The following is a 17,295-nucleotide window of genomic DNA, read 5'->3' on the forward strand; positions in this document are numbered from 1 at the left end:
GACATGTCACCCGATCGCTCCCTCCTCTGGGTCCAAATGTCCCCTTTCTATAAGGACACCTGTCAGGTTGGACGAGGGCCCACCCTGACGACCTCATTTTAACTCGATTACTCTGTAAAGACCCTCTCTTCAAATCAGGTCACATTCTTTTTTTTTTTTCCTAATGTTTATTTATTTTTGAGAGAGCACATTGGGGGAGGGGCAGAGAGAGGGGGACAGCGGATCCAAAGCAGGCTCTGCGCTGACAGTAGTGAGCCCGACGCGGGGCTCGTACTCACCAACCGTGAGATCGTGGCCTGAGCCGAAGTCGGAGGCTCAACCGACCGGGCCTGTCCCCCCTCTCCTGCCCCCGGCGCTCCAAGGTGACATTCTGAGGTCCTGGGGTTAAGATTTCAACATCTAAATTTTGAGGGCACCTGGTTTAACTTATAACGCCTGTTCAAGGTTCAGGTCCTGGATTTTTTTTTTCTCATGCTAATTGTAGATTTACAATGTAAAGTGCTATAAATTGTATCAATCTTGGTCTTATGAGAAGTATTGAAATTTGTCGGTCTTGCATTGCTGCCTAGAAGGCACTAAGAGTGCCCAAGCAGGGGGTCTCAAAGAGGCTTCATTTGCCTCCACTCCTGATCCTCTGCCAGGATTTTCCTAAGCACGCCCATTCTTCCTTCCAGCAAAATGTTTCCAAATCCATCCCAGGTGGTTTTTTACATTATTCATTTTTTAAATTGCGGTTGAATAGACACAACATAAAATTGGCCACTTTAGCCATCTTTAGGGGTTCAAGTCAGTGGCGTTAAGTACATTCACTTCGCTGGCCAGCCATCACCACCTTCCGGTCTCCAGAACTTTCCAAACAGAAACCCCGTCCCCGTGAAACACCGCTCCCCACTCTCCCCTTGCCCGATGCCTCGCACTCACTACTCCTGTCTCTCTGCATTTGCCTGTTCTGGGTATTTCCTCCACACAGAGTCGTACAGTACTTGCCCTGTGCTGTCTGGATGATTTCGCGGAGCACGTGTTCAAGGCTCACGCACGCTGTGTCAGCGTCCTCTTCCAGGCCAGGGCTGACTGACGTCCCCATATACAGACAGGCACCCTGTTCACGCGCTCCTCCATCCAGGAAGGCCGCTTCCGCCCAACGGGGCCGTTACCCACACACGCGTACAAACGTCTCTTTGCGTTCCTGCGCCCGGTCCTTCAGGTGAATGCCTAGGCCTGCAATTTCTCATCCCAGGTAGGTTTAACTTTCAAAAATCTTTAGGATCATGCACTTGGATCTTACCTGACTAACAAGCTGGTAGAATCCAAAGCGTCCCCCCATGGGTTTCTAGTGGGGAAACTCCGCTGTTCGCTGGAGAGAAGGGCCAGGCCTGGCGTCGGCCTCCTTTCGGGGCCCTCGGCACAGCCAACGGCACAGCCACGCAGGATGCCGGGGTGGGGGACGGAGCCCCCGCCGTGGCCGAGGGTGGACGGGAGGACTTCCCTGCAGCAGGTTCACCATCTCAGTGGGAGACAGGTGCTAGGATTGCTCACGCTTCCTGAGTGTGCGGCTGGAATAAAAGCCCAGCAGGAGAGCCATTGGGGAAAGGCCCCTGGGGATGAAAAGCAGCAGCAACAATCACAGCGGGGATCAGACATCCCTTGTATTTGAAAAACGAAATAACGCTGGGATGGAAGCTCCCAGAGACAGATCACACACACACACACACACACACACACACACGCACACATAGACACGCCTGCAGATCCACAGATTCAGCTCTGGCTTACGCGTGGGGCCTGGGCTCCTCCTCCAGGTGATGGTGAAGTAGCCACACTGTGGGGGCCCCGATGTGCTTACTCGAGCACTGTGTGTGCTGGAAAGAGTGTGAGGTCCAGAGCGTGAGAGGGCGGGCCCGGATCCTGGACTCGGTGCAGCTCCCTCCTCTGTCCCCTGGGGTTGTAGGGAAGCCTGCCTGGCAAGTGATCACCAAGAGGCATTGTAGTGACAACAGTCCATTGTAAGTGACAGAAGACCAACTCAGAGCAACGTAAGCAAATGGAACCAATTCGTACTTGGTTCCTCACGTGGAGATGGGTGCGGACGTGCCCCAGGAGTGAAGAAAGGGCTTCCAGAGAGAGGGTTTAGGTGCTGGGACAGGGACTCGGGCCCTCAGACCTCCCTCCCCGCTGTCTCTCCCTGCGTGGGTACCCGGGCAGGGAGAGACCTGCTTCCCTCAGCTTCTATATAGCTTGTCCAGGGGAGGATCTGATTGGCCCTGCCTGGGTCACATGCCCTGTCCTTGGACCAATCGCCTTTTGCCAAAGGATGGGATCCTATAAAAGGCCTGGGTCAGGGGCTAAGAGTCGGAGCAGGGGGCCCAGCCTGTTCCAAGAAGGGAATCAAAACACATGCCAGGAGGGGCGCCTGGGTGGCTTAGGCGGTTGAGCGTCCGACTTCGGCTCAGGTCATGATCGCACAGTTTGTGGGTTTGAGCCCCGTGTCGGGCTCTGTGCTGACAGCTCAGCCTGGAGCCTGTTTCATATTCTGTGTCTCCCTCTCTCTCTACCCCCCGACTCATGTTCTGTCTCTCTCTGTCTCAAAAATAAATAAACTATAAGAAATTAAAAAAAAAAAAAAGTGGGCCAAGAATGAGCCACGATGATGAAAAAGGGAACAAAGTGTATGATTAATCCATTCTGTGTGCTGAGATCCAAATCATGATCAAAGATGGGGCCCCTGGGGGGCTCAGTTGGTTAAGCATCCGACGTTGGCTCAGGTCATGATCTCACGGTTCATGGGTTCAAGCCCTGCTTCGGGCTCTGTGCTGACAGCTCAGAGCCTGGAGCCTGCTCCGGATTCTGTGTCTCCATTTCTCTCTGCCCCTCCCTGCTCACACACACACACACACACACACACTCTCTCTCTCTCTCTCTCTCTCTCTCTCAAAAATAAACATTAAAAAAAGAAAAAAAAAAGAAAACACAATCAGAGGAAGCCCGGACAATAAAGGCTGCCTCACGGGCTTACGCTGCGGCTCCGTGCACTGGGCTGGGCTCTCCATTCCGGGCCTTAGAGCATCAGGTGCTGGCAGGCTGGGCTCTTGGGGTCTCCTCAGGTTCCTGGGGGAGTCCAGCTCCTTGCCACAGCAGGTCTGAGGTCCTCATTTCCTTGCTGGCCAGCAGCTGAGGGCCTCCTTCTGCCCCCAGAGGCCACACCCTTGTCTCTCACGCGTCCCCCCCATCACCAAAGCACCAGTGGCCGTCCGAACTGTTCTCATGCTTTGAAGCTCTCTGACGTTGCCTGCTGGGACAACCTCTCTGCTTATAAAGGGCTCACCAAGGCCAAGGCCACCGGATAATCTCCGTTAAAGCCAACTGGCCCGGGCCTTTCGTTACACCTGCCGAGTGCCTTCAGAGAAGCATCTAGGTTTGTGTGGGGTCAGATCACCAGAGGGTGGGGAACTGGGGGCCCATCTTTAGAATTCTGTCTACCATACCTATTATTACCATATTTTTTTATTGGCTAATTTGAGTTGGGTAAAAGGATGAAAATCCGTTTTCCCTGCTGAGGGACGATAATAAAATAATAACAAGAACAATGCAATTTGTGGCCGGTAACAGGGATGCGGGTTCTGGCTTCACTTTTGACAGTCACATCTAAGATTAGTTGAGAAAACTATGCAAAAGCTCTGCCTTTTTCTGCCTTTGTGACCTTGAACGAGTCACCTAACTGACTGGGTTCCGTCTCCTCATCACCATCTCACGTGCCAACCCCAAAGGACATCTGCCCAGAGTGGGGCCCCCACGGGCACATAGCTATTATAAGGATCGCGCCCATGGTCCACACGCTATCAGGCCATCTGCAAGACCTTCTCCTGAGACTCCTTTTTAAACGTCACCCCATCTTTGCTGGGGGGAGGGGTCACGCACGCTATGGCTTCCTTTTCCCGCATTCCTGCCCGGGCCACCCGTGACCTTTGTTAAGCGTGCTCTGCAGGCTGATCCAGGAGTCTCCCCACACAAGCAGCTTCTTCTCCACATAGAGAGGACTTGCACTGAGGTGAGGAAGACCTCAGGGAACCGCCTGAGCAGGATCCCAATAGCAGAGGCAAAATGACATCTTTGTAGACGTGACCCAAGCTCCCTTTTGGGGCAGTTCCCAATTTGGCCACAAGGTGGCAGCACAGGCAGACTTCTGATTAGGGAAATTCCAAGGGGCAGGACACAGATGGGGGTCGTGGCTTCCGGGCAGGCCTTGACCAGCTGGTGTTTCCGCTCCCATGTGGCATCGCCCCTGCGACAACCTGGGCTTGTTTCTTTGTTGGGACACAGTGACTATAACTAACTGTTGGTTGCCCTCTTTCCGCACTGTAAGTTACTTAGGATGCCCACCCGATTCCTTCTGAGTTTGAAGAAGTTAGGAAATGACTATTTGTATCTCTTTTTAAACTTCACAATAAGTGATATGATCCCAGTTTTATAGGTGAGTGGATCAAGGCCAAGAGCAAATAAGTGGCTTGCCCAATGTCACAGCCGGTGAGAAACATCATGTTACTGTTTTACATTACAGAAAATTTCAAATATACAAAAGTCATAACTCTATCCAGCTTCAACCGTTATTGACATTTTGCCACCAGCTTTCTCCTTTCCTCATGATTTCTTTACAAGAGTATTTATAAAGCAAATTCCAAACACCATGGCAATATACTGTGAATACTTCGATTTGCATTTCCCAACAATTGGGACATTTTTACCTAATCATCAGGCCAGTATGTCTCCCTAACAAAAGTGTCCATAACTCCTTAATATCATTTGATACTGTTTATATTCAAACAAACCCCATGTCACATGTCTTTTTTACGTAAAAAAAAAATTTTTTTTTAATGTTTACTTATTTTTGAGAGAGAGACAGGGAGCAATCAGGGAGGGGCAGAGAGAGGAGACACAGAATCCGAAGCAGCTCCAGGCTCCGAGCTGTCAGCACGGAGCCCGACGCGGGGCTCAAACCCAGGAACCACACAATCATGACCTGGTTAAGTCGGATGCTTAACTGACTGAGCCACCCGGGCGCTCCATACATGTCTTTTTTATAGTTGGTTTGTTCTAGTATGATCCAAATAAGGTCCACACATCCATTTAATTATGCTTTTAAGCTTTTATCCTCAACAGTCCTACTTCCTCTTTTCCCCTCTAGCTCTTTAATTAATTAACAAACTGGGTCATTTTCCCATCAAACAGCCCCCATTCTGATGCTGGCTGCCTCTGCCTGCAGGTGTCCCAGGCTCGGGCACGGTGCACAACCATTCCCCGTTACCCATGCTCTTAACGGGAGCAAAGCAAAGAACAGGGGCTTGGACCTCACAAGTGTGACATGCAGGCAACACACACCGCATCTGGGAGGCCACGGGTCCCGCCCTCCGTCTTAGGGGTGCCCACAGGCTCCGGCCTTCCCTCCTGCAGACAGGATTGCGGCCCAGGAGTCCAGGGGTGTTAAGTAAAGCCGCACCTGCACTTCAGGACATGTGATAAAGTACCAATGGCCTTTCTGAGATGAATAAAAATTTGGACTTATGAGCTTTAGCTGAGCCCCCAAAGTAGTCCTAGGTGCTGTTCTTATTTATCCCGAAGAAAGCGAAGGTGACAGCCAAGTGCACAGAAAACCAGCACACGCGCGCGTCTCTGTGCCCCACCGCCCACCCGGTAACGCTGTCACATCCGCCTCCCGGGTTCCCGCACCTGCCCCACCAGGTGTCCCGGGCGGGGACGGAGTCCCCGCCACTGCCCTCCATCCCCACCGCGAGTCGGCAAACCGCGGGGTTTACGGCGACCCTCAGGACCCCGCAGGTGCACAGGCTGCGCCCCCGCCCGCAGCGGACTCGCGCGTCACCTACGCGCCGCGCTCAAGACGCCGCACCGCGCAGCACCCGCGCCCGCCCCCAGAGCGAAGAGCAGCGGAAGCGCGAAAGGACTCGCCGCCCGCAGGGCTCTGCGCTTGAGCGACGCACTTCCGGCGCCCCGCCCCCCGAAACCTCTTCCCCATTGGTTCTGCCCTAGACCACGCCCCTCCCGCGAGCGTCTCCTCCCTCGGTTCCCTTCACCTTTCACCCCCTCACCTTCTGCGGCTCCGGAATGCCTAAGACTCCGCCCACCGAGAGGGGAAGTTGAGGGGTGAGGGAGCGCTCAGCAACGACCCACAATTATTGGCTGACATTTTATGTCCATCAGAAGAGAAGCGGTTACGGACTGGCTGGAGGGAAGTAGTTGGGCGGGGAAGCAGGCATAGCATCTACGCGAGTGGCCAGGCCTCCGAGGGGGCGGGTCAGAGGCCTCTGCGCATGCCTGGTGCGTGCGCAGTGACGGCGGCGGCAACAGTCATGGCGGCGCGGTGCGTGAGGGTGGCGCGGCGCAGCCTTCCTGCTTTGGCACTGTCTCTCAGGTACGGGCGCCCTGCTGCTGGTGGCTGAGGAGGGACGTGGTCCCCAGCGCCGCTCCTGCGCGTGCCGAGTCCGCGCGGCCGGCCCTGCCCGGCTCCGTCCGGCCCTGGAGCTGGGCGTGTTGGGCCCGCGGCGCGCGGACCTCCCGCGCAGAGCCTGCGCTCCGGCCCTGCTTTCGACGCTGCCCCCGGGCTCTGGCGGCCCCGGGTTGGGCCCCGCGCCGGACGCCGGGTCGCCAGCAGTACCGGGCGCGCGTGCCCGGGCAGCGCTAGGCCGGGCCCCCGCAGGACGTACGGGAAGGCGGGAGGCGGTTCCCGGGCTTTTTCCACTCGGGCCCGAATTCTGCCTCCACCTCCGCCTTTTCCGGAGTCTCAGGTCGCCAGTGCGTCGAAGGCCGCCCCGCTGTAGAGCGAGGAATGTGTTCAGACACGTGCAGGACTCCACAGTGAAGGTCTCAAGAGCCGGTGCGCTCGCCTAGTTTATCATCGTTTTTGTTATCATTATAATTATTATTGTGTATTTACTTTGAGAGAGAGCGCACGCGCGGGAAGGGCAGGGAGAGAATCCGAGCAGGATCCTTGCGGAGCCGGAGGCGGGGCTCAATCCTACCAACCTTGAGATCCGGACCTGAGCGGAAGTCAGGAGTGGGGAGGTTAAATGAGCCACCCAGGGGCCTTGTTTCTTCTTCTCTTTATCCTGCAGCCGCTGTTTCTTCAAAGTCCTGCCTCCTAAGTCAGTGTGAGGATTTAGCGTCGTCTTTGCTGTAGGACCGGCTTCAGAACCCAGTCATTTAGGAGGGGCTGCTCTGAGCCGAGTAGAGACTGGGCAGAGCGCGGGGTGGACTTTTCTGGAAGAGCTTTCTCACGCGGATGGGAGGACCCGGGAGCCGGAGAGATTACCTACCAGGAAAGGGATGTAGGGGTTTGCCAGCCTGATAAATTCTAGAAAACAAAACACGAGAACAAAGAGCAGTGACCCACCCGGATTACCTGAGTGAAAAGGCTTTTTTTTTTTTTTTTTTTAACTTAGGTAATTTGTGGTTTAGTATCTGAATTAATGGCCAGGAAAACGATCAGCAGGATAGCGCTCATTTCTGCCCTTGAACTACCTTTGTGGAAGGAGGCTCGAATGGGGGAGCGAGAGCTGAGCCGCCATCACGGCTCTGGGAGGAACAGCTCTGGGAGGCTCAGGCTCGCTCTCTGGAAAACCAGCTGGGCAGGGACTCTTCCCTGCCACCTGCTCCCAGACACTCCGGGCTGAGCCACAGGAGCCGGGGCTGCGGAGCAGAGCTGACGTGCACAGGGACCGGGACCGTCCCACCCGGGAATCAGCACAACTGGAACATAGGACGGGTCTCAGCACAGCACACTTGGTGTTCAGATCATCAGCTGTTTTAAAGCACGAAAATAAAATACAACAGGAAGGTTAGCACAGGCCTCCCGCTAGTAACTGGGTCCTTCCGTTCTCCTTGGGGCTGAGACACGGGTGTGCACGCAGGGTGCGTGTCCTTAGAGAGGGCCTTGCGTTTCCCCTGTTTCTCTGAGTTGCATCTCCTTCCACGCGGTACAGCGCGTCCCATAGGAGAGTTGGACATGGTTTCTGGTGGCTGCACAGTGGTCCCCGCTGTGGAAGCAACAGTTTGTCCAGTGATGTCCCCCGTGGCGAGCGTTCATTTCCGGCCCGTTGCCGCCCTGTGCTGCCCTAAACATACCGTATGCGTGTCCTGTGTGCGGACAGTCTCCCGGTCACGGAGCCAGTTTACTTCGATCTGGGAAGAAAGCGGACTATAGTTAGTTTTCAGATGGAACGGCGGTGCAATTAAGAAGAGCTCTTGGGAGAAATCTGAGTTTTAAGGCCATTCTGTCATTCATTAGAAACTTTGTGACCTTGGGCTTATTTAACCGTTTTCTTGTGGGGGTCAGATTGGATAAGATTTGAAGTCACTTCCAGTACTTGTTTCAGAGCTCTTTGTCTCCCCCTGTAGATTCCCCCCGCTCTGCCATCTGCAGTCCAGACTCCTTATGTGTAACTCTTATCTGGCCTTCAGAGCCCCTCTGCACAAAGCCTTTCACGGTAGTCCATTTCCCTAAAGCTGGAAAATTCTACGCTGAGCCTTCTGAAGCACATGGTTCCTCTTTTATCTTGTTTAAACCCCAAATCATAGTACTTTGTAGACACCTTTTTTAAATGTTTATTTTGAGAGAGTGTGTGTGCAGGTGAGGGAGGGAAGAGCAGAAAGAGAAGGAGAGAGAACCCCAAGCAGGCTCCATGCTGTCAGCGCAGAGCTTGATCTCACAAAGGGTTAGATCATGACCTGAGCCAAAACCAAGAGTTGGGCACTTAACCACCGAAACATCCGGGTACCCTTCATACATCTGACTTTGAAACAAAAAACCCATAGTCTGACTTCATCGCGTTGTGGCTTTCCCTTAGGTCCTCTCCTCGGCTGCTGTGCACAGCGACGAAACAGAAGAACAGTGGCCAGAGCCTGGAAGAGGACGCAGGTCAGAATGAACAGAAGACAGATACTCCCTCCACGGAGAAGCTGCTCCTAGACGAGAAGCTCAAGCTGGAGGAGCAGCTGAAGGAGACCGTGGTAAGGCGGCGCGGCGCTCAGGGGAAGTGTCATCTGTGGGGCCGCGGGCGAGGGTCTTTCTGATGAGTTTGGTCATTTGCCCGTCGGGACCTGCAGCGATGTCTTGCCGGGGAAGAGCCTGTGTGGCTCTGGTTGTGGCCTGAGAGTCCTCTTCGTGCGCCACACGGATGATACTAAGACCCGAGATGGTCTTTACAGTGAGCAACACTCATTTTGGCACTTGAGCCGGGTCTTAGGGGAAGACCAGGCTTGCCTGGGGCCGGAGCTGTGGTGCTTGTGCTTTCCCAGGGAGGGAGGGAGTTCAGGAACCAGCTAGAAGGACTTCCCCCACGTGAGGAGGCGTCGATGGCACAGATCAGGGTCTATAAGGATTTTTAAATAATCACATCAAGCACTTACTATATACTGGCTCTGTTCTCGCCACCTTGTGAATATTAATCCTCACAACACCCTGTGAGTCGGCTGTGGACCCCTGGTTACAAATGGGGAAACTGAGGCACAGAAAGGCTAGGTGAAGTACCCCAGGTCGCTTAGCTATTGAGGGGCAGAGCCAAGGTTTGCGCCTCAGGAGCCTTGTTCTTAGCCACAGCACTAGAGCCGCCTGCAGGCGGAAGGCAGGTGAGGGCAGGGCCCCCAGAGCCACAGAGCCCGCGTTAAGCGAGACAAGCTCGGTAGATGAGCGCGATGGGGGAGGAGTGCTGAGAAGTGACGAGGGCGCCAGCCTTTGGTGACTGTTACCCAGCAGATGTTGGGAACCACGTCTGGGCAAAATATTGAAGGTTTGTGGGTGGGGTTTAGTCTCCTTGGTGGGCGGGTGGTTTCCCCAGACCCCTCCAGGTGTGGGCACTGGGTGCGTCAGCCCCTCACCAGCCTCTAGGATTCCCTGAGGTAAGGAACTTGTGCTGAGCAAGCGAGCGGCCCTTCCTCGATGGGTGATGACACCCAGAGTCGCGAGAAGGTAGATGGCTTTCCTCACCCTTTTCCCTGCTGTGCACGTGGGGCGGTGTAAATGCAAGACCCCCAGGAAGCGGCACTGCCTGTGGTCTGAAATCCCGGACACGATGAATGTTCTTTGTATTTTGACTTAGAATTGGTTAATATCTGATTTGGGTTTTTTTGCGAATTTATTTGTTCCATGATTCATTCCTGTAAATTTCTTGGGGTTTTTTTTTCTTCTTTTCTTTTTAGGAAAAATATAAGCGAGCTTTGGCAGATACGGAGAACTTGCGGCAGAGGAGCCAGAAGTTGGTGGAAGAGGCAAAATTATACGGTAACTTTAAACACCATATGACACTGATTCTAGAAAACTGGGGGCGGTGGGGGAGTGCACACGTGAGTATCAAACAGCAGCATCCCCCGGGTGAGGCCGCGGAGAGGCTGCTGATGCATCCTCCCCAGTTGAAACGGGTCCGCGGTAAAGTGTGTAAGGAGCAGAGCTGCACTTGTAACGCACGCCTAGAATTATAGGTGTAATCCCTCCGGGAGGGAGTGCTCACTGCTCTTCCACACGCGGACCTTGTTACGCTGAGGTTATCTGAGCCCGCGGAGAATTCCAGCAGGTCGGCCTCCCCGATGTTCCCCTTCAGTGGCTTCAGCAGTAACCTCTTAGATCAAAGATGCTGTCTGCATCATCAGTACTTAGGTACTCGTGTTACTGTCCTTCCCTTTTACGGTTGAGGTCACTGAGGCTTAAATGACTCGCCACTTGTCACAGCCAGAAAAGGGTGGTGGTGTCCGCTGAACATAAGGCTACGATTTGAGTACTCACCGAACCGTCCACGCGGAACTGGCAGGCAGGCTTCGTTCTCTCATATCCTAGAACCACCTGGGGCTCACAGTGAGACATTGAGTACTTCGCCCAGGCACACGCGTAGGCTCGCAGCCAAGTGGACACCAGGATCCGGATCTCGCGCTCCCACACTGAACAGATAGCAGGTCGCTTAGACTACTTTTCCTTCCTTTTCCTGGGAATGCCATTCATCAGCTTCTTCTCTGCCTGGCCTTCTAACGCTTGGGTCTTCGAGGGATTGGGGTGGCCTCCCTTCCTGTCGGCGTGGCCCCCCAGGAGACCCGCCCTCCGGTGCGTCGAAAAGGCATCACACACAGGTGCTTTATGGCTCAGACGTTTCTCCTGAGTCCCGTGTGCCCTGTGTGCGCTCCACATCTTTAGCTGCAGGTCTCCCTCTATCTGTGCTTTTCTTCCTCATTATAATAGAGGATTCGGTTCCCCATCCTGGAGCTTCTTGAAGCCCGTAATCGGAAGTTGCCCTCTCCTCTCCCTTGTCCTCACATGCCTCCCCCCTGGTCCAGGCCAGAGTGCTGTCAGAACACAGGCCCCACCTTCCTGCGCTTCACAGGTGACGCAGCTTTTACGGAGCGAGGGTTGTGGCAGCCCCGTGCTGAGCAGGTCACGTTTCCAGCAGTGTCTGCCCACGGCTCATCTCTGTCACACTGTCGTCCTTCTCACGGTAGTTCCACCTCTTTATCACTGTGTTTGTTACCATCCGCTCAGAGCTCAAATGATGATTAGTGGTTTTTGGCAAAACATTTTTTCAAGGTATGTAATTTTTTTCATTTTTTTTCCCCCGAGAGAGACCGCGTGAGCAGGGGAGGGGCAGAGAGAGAGGGAGACACAGAATCTGAAGCAGCTCCGGGCTCTGAGCTATCATCCCAGAGCCCGATGCGGGGCTCGAACCCATGAACCCTGAGATCACCACCTGAGCCGAAGTCGGACGCCCAACCGACTGAGCCCCCCAGGTGCCCCTGTGTGTTATTTTTTATACATAATGTTATTTTACACTTAATGGGTTACAGCGTAAGCATAGTCCAGTTTGCTCTGAGAAAGCACAACATTCGTTTAACTCTCTTCGTCCCGATGTTTGCTTGATCGGGGCAGTGTGCAGCCGAGACCGCGGGTGCTCTGACGTGCGCCTGCCCGGCGGGGCCACATTGCATCCGCCCATTCCGCCAGTCCATCTGGAGCCTTTGTCTACTCTGGGCCTGTAGAGTGGCCGCTCCTGAGCCCTCAGGTGGTGTGGGCGTAACTTCAGGCCGTGGCTCACAGGCCTCTCACCTGATTCCCAGGCTCACTGGGGCCCCTGAGCAGCAGCTTTCCTCCGTGCCCGGGGCGCTCCTTGGCGGGCTGCGTTTCGTGAGTGTGCTTGTCGCCTACGGGACAATCTGGCGCCTGGCTCTCAGTCCGCCCCTGCCCTGAGGGCCCGCTGTTCGGCGAGAACCCACACAAGGTCAGCCCGTGGTAGACGCACATGTTTTTATTGAGAGTTTTTTATTCCATCTTACTTATTTTTTAGTTAGTTTATCTGAGAGCTAGGGTGTGCATGAGGGGGGGGGTGGGCAGGGGGAGGGGGACCTCAGCAGGCTCCGCACTGCCTGCGCAGAACCTGACACGGGGCTCAGTCTTACAGACGGTGAGATCGAGACCTGAGCTGCAGCTGAGAGGCAGACGACTGACCCCAGACGCCCCGAAATCCCATTTTAAAGCAGGAGGGAGAGTGACAGGAAGTCCCCCACAGGTGTTGCCTCCCGCAGGGGCGGGCGCGATGGGGCAGTCGTGCGCAGTCGGGGCCATGGGGAGGCAGGTCACCTGCGCGCCGCCGTCACCCCACCTTCGTTCAGCATCTGACGCGTTTCCTTGAAAGCACGCACCGCTCGCTGGGCCACGCGGCCTTGGATGTTGAGTCTTTTCTCCTTTGTTTATTCTGTCAGGTTACATAAGGTTACAGCTTGGGGTGTGTCTTGGGGACTTGGACCCTGCGGTGTCCCGCCCCCCCCGCCCTGCGCGGCCTGTGGTTCCCGACAGCGGTGACGCCCGCAGGGTGACGCGCTGTGCCCGAGCGCGGTTCCTCGGCCCCAGGGCGGCCCTAATGAGGAGGTGGCTCTGCGTCTCGTAAGCTGTGTGTCTTCATGTCCGATTAGCTCTGGTCCAAACCCAGGAAAGGGTTTTGGTTTCTGTGGGCTGGGTTTTTTTGTTTTTAAACACACCACTGACATTCGAGGACAGACGGACGGTTTGAAAGGCTGCCGTTAAACAGCTTGTGCGTCAGGTCGGCGGGGCTCCAGCCGCCTGGCGCCCGGCGGGGGCTGCAGGTGACCGTGTCTTCCCGCCTCTTCTAGGCATCCAGGGCTTCTGCAAGGACCTGCTGGAGGTCGCAGACATCTTGGAGAAGGCAACGCAGAGTGTCCCGAAGGAGGAGGTCAGGGACGACAACCCGCACCTGAAGAGCCTGTACGAGGGGCTCGTGATGACGGAGCTCCAGATCCAGAAGGTGTTCACGAAGCACGGCCTGCTCCGGCTGGACCCCGTGGGGGCCAAGTTTGACCCCTACGAGCACGAGGCCTTGTTCCACACGCCGGTGGAGGGGAAGGAGCCGGGCACGGTGGCGCTGGTCAGCAAAGTGGGCTACAAGCTGCACGGGCGCACGCTGCGGCCCGCGCTCGTGGGGGTGGTGAAGGCGGCGTAGGCGCGCCGCGGGGCCGCCCTGCATTCCATGAGCTCCTTGCCGGGACTCCCCACGGCCCGGCCCACCTCTCCTACTTTTGACCCCTTCCCAAACCTTGTTGGAAAACTGTAGTAACCAGCGGCTAAACAGAAAACTCAGCTGGTGGCACAGATGCGTGAATGGCCTCTAATTCGGGAGTCTGTTCGTTGATTTTTAATACGCCTTTAATAGTCCTCGTGCTTCCAGAACAGGCCGGCGGGACGCTTCTGGGGCCTGGAGTCTCCCGGGGTGCGTGAGCTCGAGCTGCTCACAGCCTGGTGGCAGCCACGTGTCGTGAGCAAGTACGTGTCGCCAGAAACCACGGTGGCCGCACAGCCGCCCTCTGGCCCGCGGTATCCCGTGCGCTCAGCCCGCTGCCTCCAAAGGGAAGGGAAGGCGTGGGTTTCAGCACGTTCCTGCTCAGAACAGTTTCACGACGCCCTTGAAGTACACGGGTTCGTTTATAGTTAGCTCCCGTCTGGCTGCCATGACCGGCTTCCGGCTTCTCTCCGGAAGTGAGCGCGAGCGCAAGCGCCTGAACGGCCCTCACCACCTTATTATGCCAGTAACTGAATTGACGACAGTCGGGCACTTTTGCCCTGATTTGTTCATCTGTCTGTAGAAACGTTCGGATCTGTGTTCGCTGGTTCCTGATGCCCTGAAGGCATCTTCCCGGGTGAGGTGGACTTTCTGAGTCTGACCGTCACATGCTCGTATAGTTGAAATGTTCGTGTTGAATTTTTAAGTTTTATTTAAGAGGATTAAAGCCCTAACATTTATTTTCCTACTCTGATGATAACCACTGTGTGTACGTGGTGTGTCCACCAGCTAAGCGGGATGTGGCTCTCCCGTTTCTCTGCTCAAACCCTGAAGCCGGGTAGTCGACCCCCGTCTACACACAGGTCAGCTTCCCTCTGGTGCGGCCACAGGCTGGCCTGTAAGGGGGCCACTGCTGGGGGCAGATGTCCCCACCTGCAGACCTGGGAAGGGGACCACAAACCCTTGGGGTGCCGCAAAAACACCTCCCAGAAGAGTTGAGCAAGCGATGTTACAAACCACAGAAAATCCAACCTTCTACTTGCCTTTGCTCCCAAGAGCTACTTGTAGGAGTCAAGGTCAACTCTGTTAAATTCATTTACTGCATAAAAAGGTGGGGCAATTTACTTCGCTTGTAATTTTGAAAGATGTAGGTAATACTCCCATAATTAAAATTTTAATTTATACCACTTTGAAATATTCTCTATTCTTTGAAGCACACTTTTAAATTACTTGGTCAGAAACTTGCCCCCGAACTGCATGCAGTGTAGCGCACTGAGAAAACCCAGCTGGGATCACAGCTCTGCTTTTTTAGCCTGTGTAGCCGGGGGTATCTCGTGTCACTTTCTGGAACTCCTATGAAACGAAAGCTGCATAAGTGACTCTCAAATGAGTTTCTACAAACGTGTGCAGCCCCCTCGGAGCTGTGGCTGCTGAGAGCCGAGACGGGAGAGGCCGATGGCTGGGCTGTTTCCCAGTGTGGCCCCCAATGGGGACACCTTTAATTACATGCCTGTTCACACCAGAGCTCAGACTTGGTAACTGCATTCTCGTCAAGTTCCTGGGGTTCACGGAACTGCAGGCCGGACGTGGACGGTGCCCGGCACCGAGCCGCCAGTGTCTGCGCGCGATGGGCCTTCGCGGCCCGGCTGTGGGCAAGGCGCACCCCGGGGGTGAACCGCCACCTCTGGGGAAGAGAGCTGCCTGACAGAGTAGTTAATACTTCGGGGAAACGGAGTGCTGAGCTACGACCCGTCCCACGCTGTCCCCGTCCTGACGCTGCTGCTGCGCGCTGGCTGGCACCTGCGGCCAGGGGAGCATCAGCGCGGACACACAGCAGCGGCCCTTTGTTCCCAACTCGTGGATGTGCGAAAGGTGACGAACACCATAGGGCTCGGGGTTTTATACGTTCACGGGATGTGGATCATCCGGAAAGCATTCTTTTGAACGGCTGGATTATCTAACTTTGTTGACTCAAAGTCGTTTAAATTTTGAAAAAACAAAACAACCAATTCCATGGGATTCTGGGGACGAGTTCTCCGGGAGTGTTACGTACGGCACCTCAACGGCTCTGAGCCCGCAGCACCAGCAGCAGCAGGAACGAGCGGGACCAGAATAGTTGGAGTTGATGGGATAAGAGGCAACTCACGATAAAATCACTTTTTCTCAGGGCACATTGTTATTAGCACTTCAACAAGTTACACGTTCACGGTTTTAAAATAGGCCCGAGTCCTCGTACCACCCAAAAGATACACGTACTAAAAACTTGCTTAAGCAGCTGTTTCAGTTGAAGGCCCAGGCCACGCGTTTACAGGGATCTGCTGCTCAAGCTGAAGTCTGGCAGCCATTTTAGGTAAAGGTACTAAATTGGGAACCCCACCCAACCGGGGGCCGGATGCAGAACAGCCAGTGAGTGAGGACACCAGAGGAGCTATAGGGCCTGCGTCCCAGGCACTTGGAAGGCTAAGGGCCCCAGGCCTAAGGTTTCTGAGCCTCCAGGGCTGGGTGGGACCTGAGGGTCTGCAGTTCTAGCAGGTTCCCAGGACAGATGCTGCTGGTCCAGGAACTTCAGGCGGAACCAGTGGCCTGTCAGCCCTACGCACGGTCTCCATCGCTGCCCCGTGGCGGGCGGCACTGGCCCCCTGCCAGCCCTAGTTACCCTGCAGGGGGGCGGTGTGGAGGCGGCCTCATGAGTAGCACTAGTGCTCGCGGTTTTCCCCTCCTGCCCAGGGAAGTCCTGGGCCTGGCCAACGGAGCCAACGGAGCGCTTCCGCCAGCATGCGACGTGCTTTACAACTAGAGCCACACACGATCTATTTGAAATGTTTTATTTAATGCTGAAAAATTTACCCTGGGGGACAGGAGGATGTAAAAAGAAAGGAAAAGGCACCGTAATTAAGTCCTTGGAAATGATGAGGGTCTTTTTTCTCCTTTCAGATAAGTTCAGTTTAATGTAACTGCAAGCCCAAACATTCTGGAAGGTCAAGTCTCTTGGTAGCTATGGGGGCGGGAGAGGCAGGACGAGCTCCAGGAAGAACGGGGTGCTGGGGTCTCCGGTCACTCTGACTCTGAAGCAGGGCCGTTACACATGAGCCCCGACCCTGAGCAGCGGGAAGACACGGGACCCCAGTTCCAGGAGGGAGGTACCGGGTGCGTCCCCGGACGCGGGCCCGGGGCCAAAGCCGAGCGAGTGAGGGAGCGAGCGGTCCGAGGCCGGACCCTGAGGAGCAAGGCCGGGCCCCGCCCACTGGCTCCCTCCCGCTCGGCCGGCCCCGCGGCGGGAGCCCAGCGGCCCGGCTGGCGTGCAGAGAGCTGGCCGCCACCAGAAGCCGCTTAAGCCAGGCTAGTACAGTCAAGGTCAGCTGCGGTGAAAAAGGGAATCGTGACTGCGATGAAAATCCTGGAGAAAGTGTACTCCAGAAGTCAGAGCCTTAAACTTTCTAGAAGGAGTTCTTCCAAGGAAAACGCACCGCAAGCAGCAGGGGCAGCAAGCAGCAGCCGCCTGGAAGGCCGGCCCGGTCCTGGCGCCCACGCCGCTCCCCCGCACCCACGGGAGCCTGCCCAGAGTGGGCGGCAATGAGGCAAGGGGCCGGCTCCCCGCTCGGGAACTACATGCCGGAACCCCACACTGCCGGGAGTCTAGGGGAAGCGCGTGTGGACCCTGTTCAACCCCAGATTCTTCCACTAAAGTTCATGCGGCAACATCCTGGGCTCCTCCGGCCCCACTTCCCACCTGCCCCACCCT

The 17,295-nt window shown here is 55.5% G+C and overlaps 1 protein-coding gene across 1 annotated transcript; it reads left to right on the forward strand.

Moving 5' to 3' along the window:
• The first annotated feature begins 6,317 nt into the window (after positions 1-6,317).
• On the forward strand, positions 6,318-14,744 carry GRPEL1 (GrpE like 1, mitochondrial). The gene is made up of 4 exons (XM_039232116.1): positions 6,318-6,421; positions 8,853-9,015; positions 10,204-10,285; positions 13,150-14,744. Exons 1-4 carry the CDS (start codon positions 6,321-6,323, stop codon positions 13,494-13,496), a joined length of 693 nt encoding a protein of 230 aa, XP_039088047.1. The 5' UTR covers positions 6,318-6,320; the 3' UTR covers positions 13,497-14,744.
• The last annotated feature ends 2,551 nt before the right edge of the window (positions 14,745-17,295 follow it).

Source organism: Hyaena hyaena, unplaced genomic scaffold (assembly GCF_003009895.1).
Source record: "Hyaena hyaena isolate Hyena2069 unplaced genomic scaffold, ASM300989v1 scaffold_63, whole genome shotgun sequence".
Classification (NCBI taxonomy): domain Eukaryota; kingdom Metazoa; phylum Chordata; class Mammalia; order Carnivora; family Hyaenidae; genus Hyaena; species Hyaena hyaena.

What these genes read in the sequence shown, in the direction of transcription:
- GRPEL1 (XM_039232116.1), top strand. Translation starts at nt 6,321, where the DNA reads ATGCCTGGTGCGTGCGCAGTGACGGCGGCGGCAACAGTCATGGCGGCG. An exon ending in GCTTTGGCACTGTCTCTCAG is followed by an intron (nt 6,422 to 8,852) that starts GTACGGGCGCCC and finishes GCTTTCCCTTAG; the next exon opens with GTCCTCTCCTCGGCTGCTGT. An exon ending in GGAAGAGGCAAAATTATACG is followed by an intron (nt 10,286 to 13,149) that starts GTAACTTTAAAC and finishes CGCCTCTTCTAG; the next exon opens with GCATCCAGGGCTTCTGCAAG.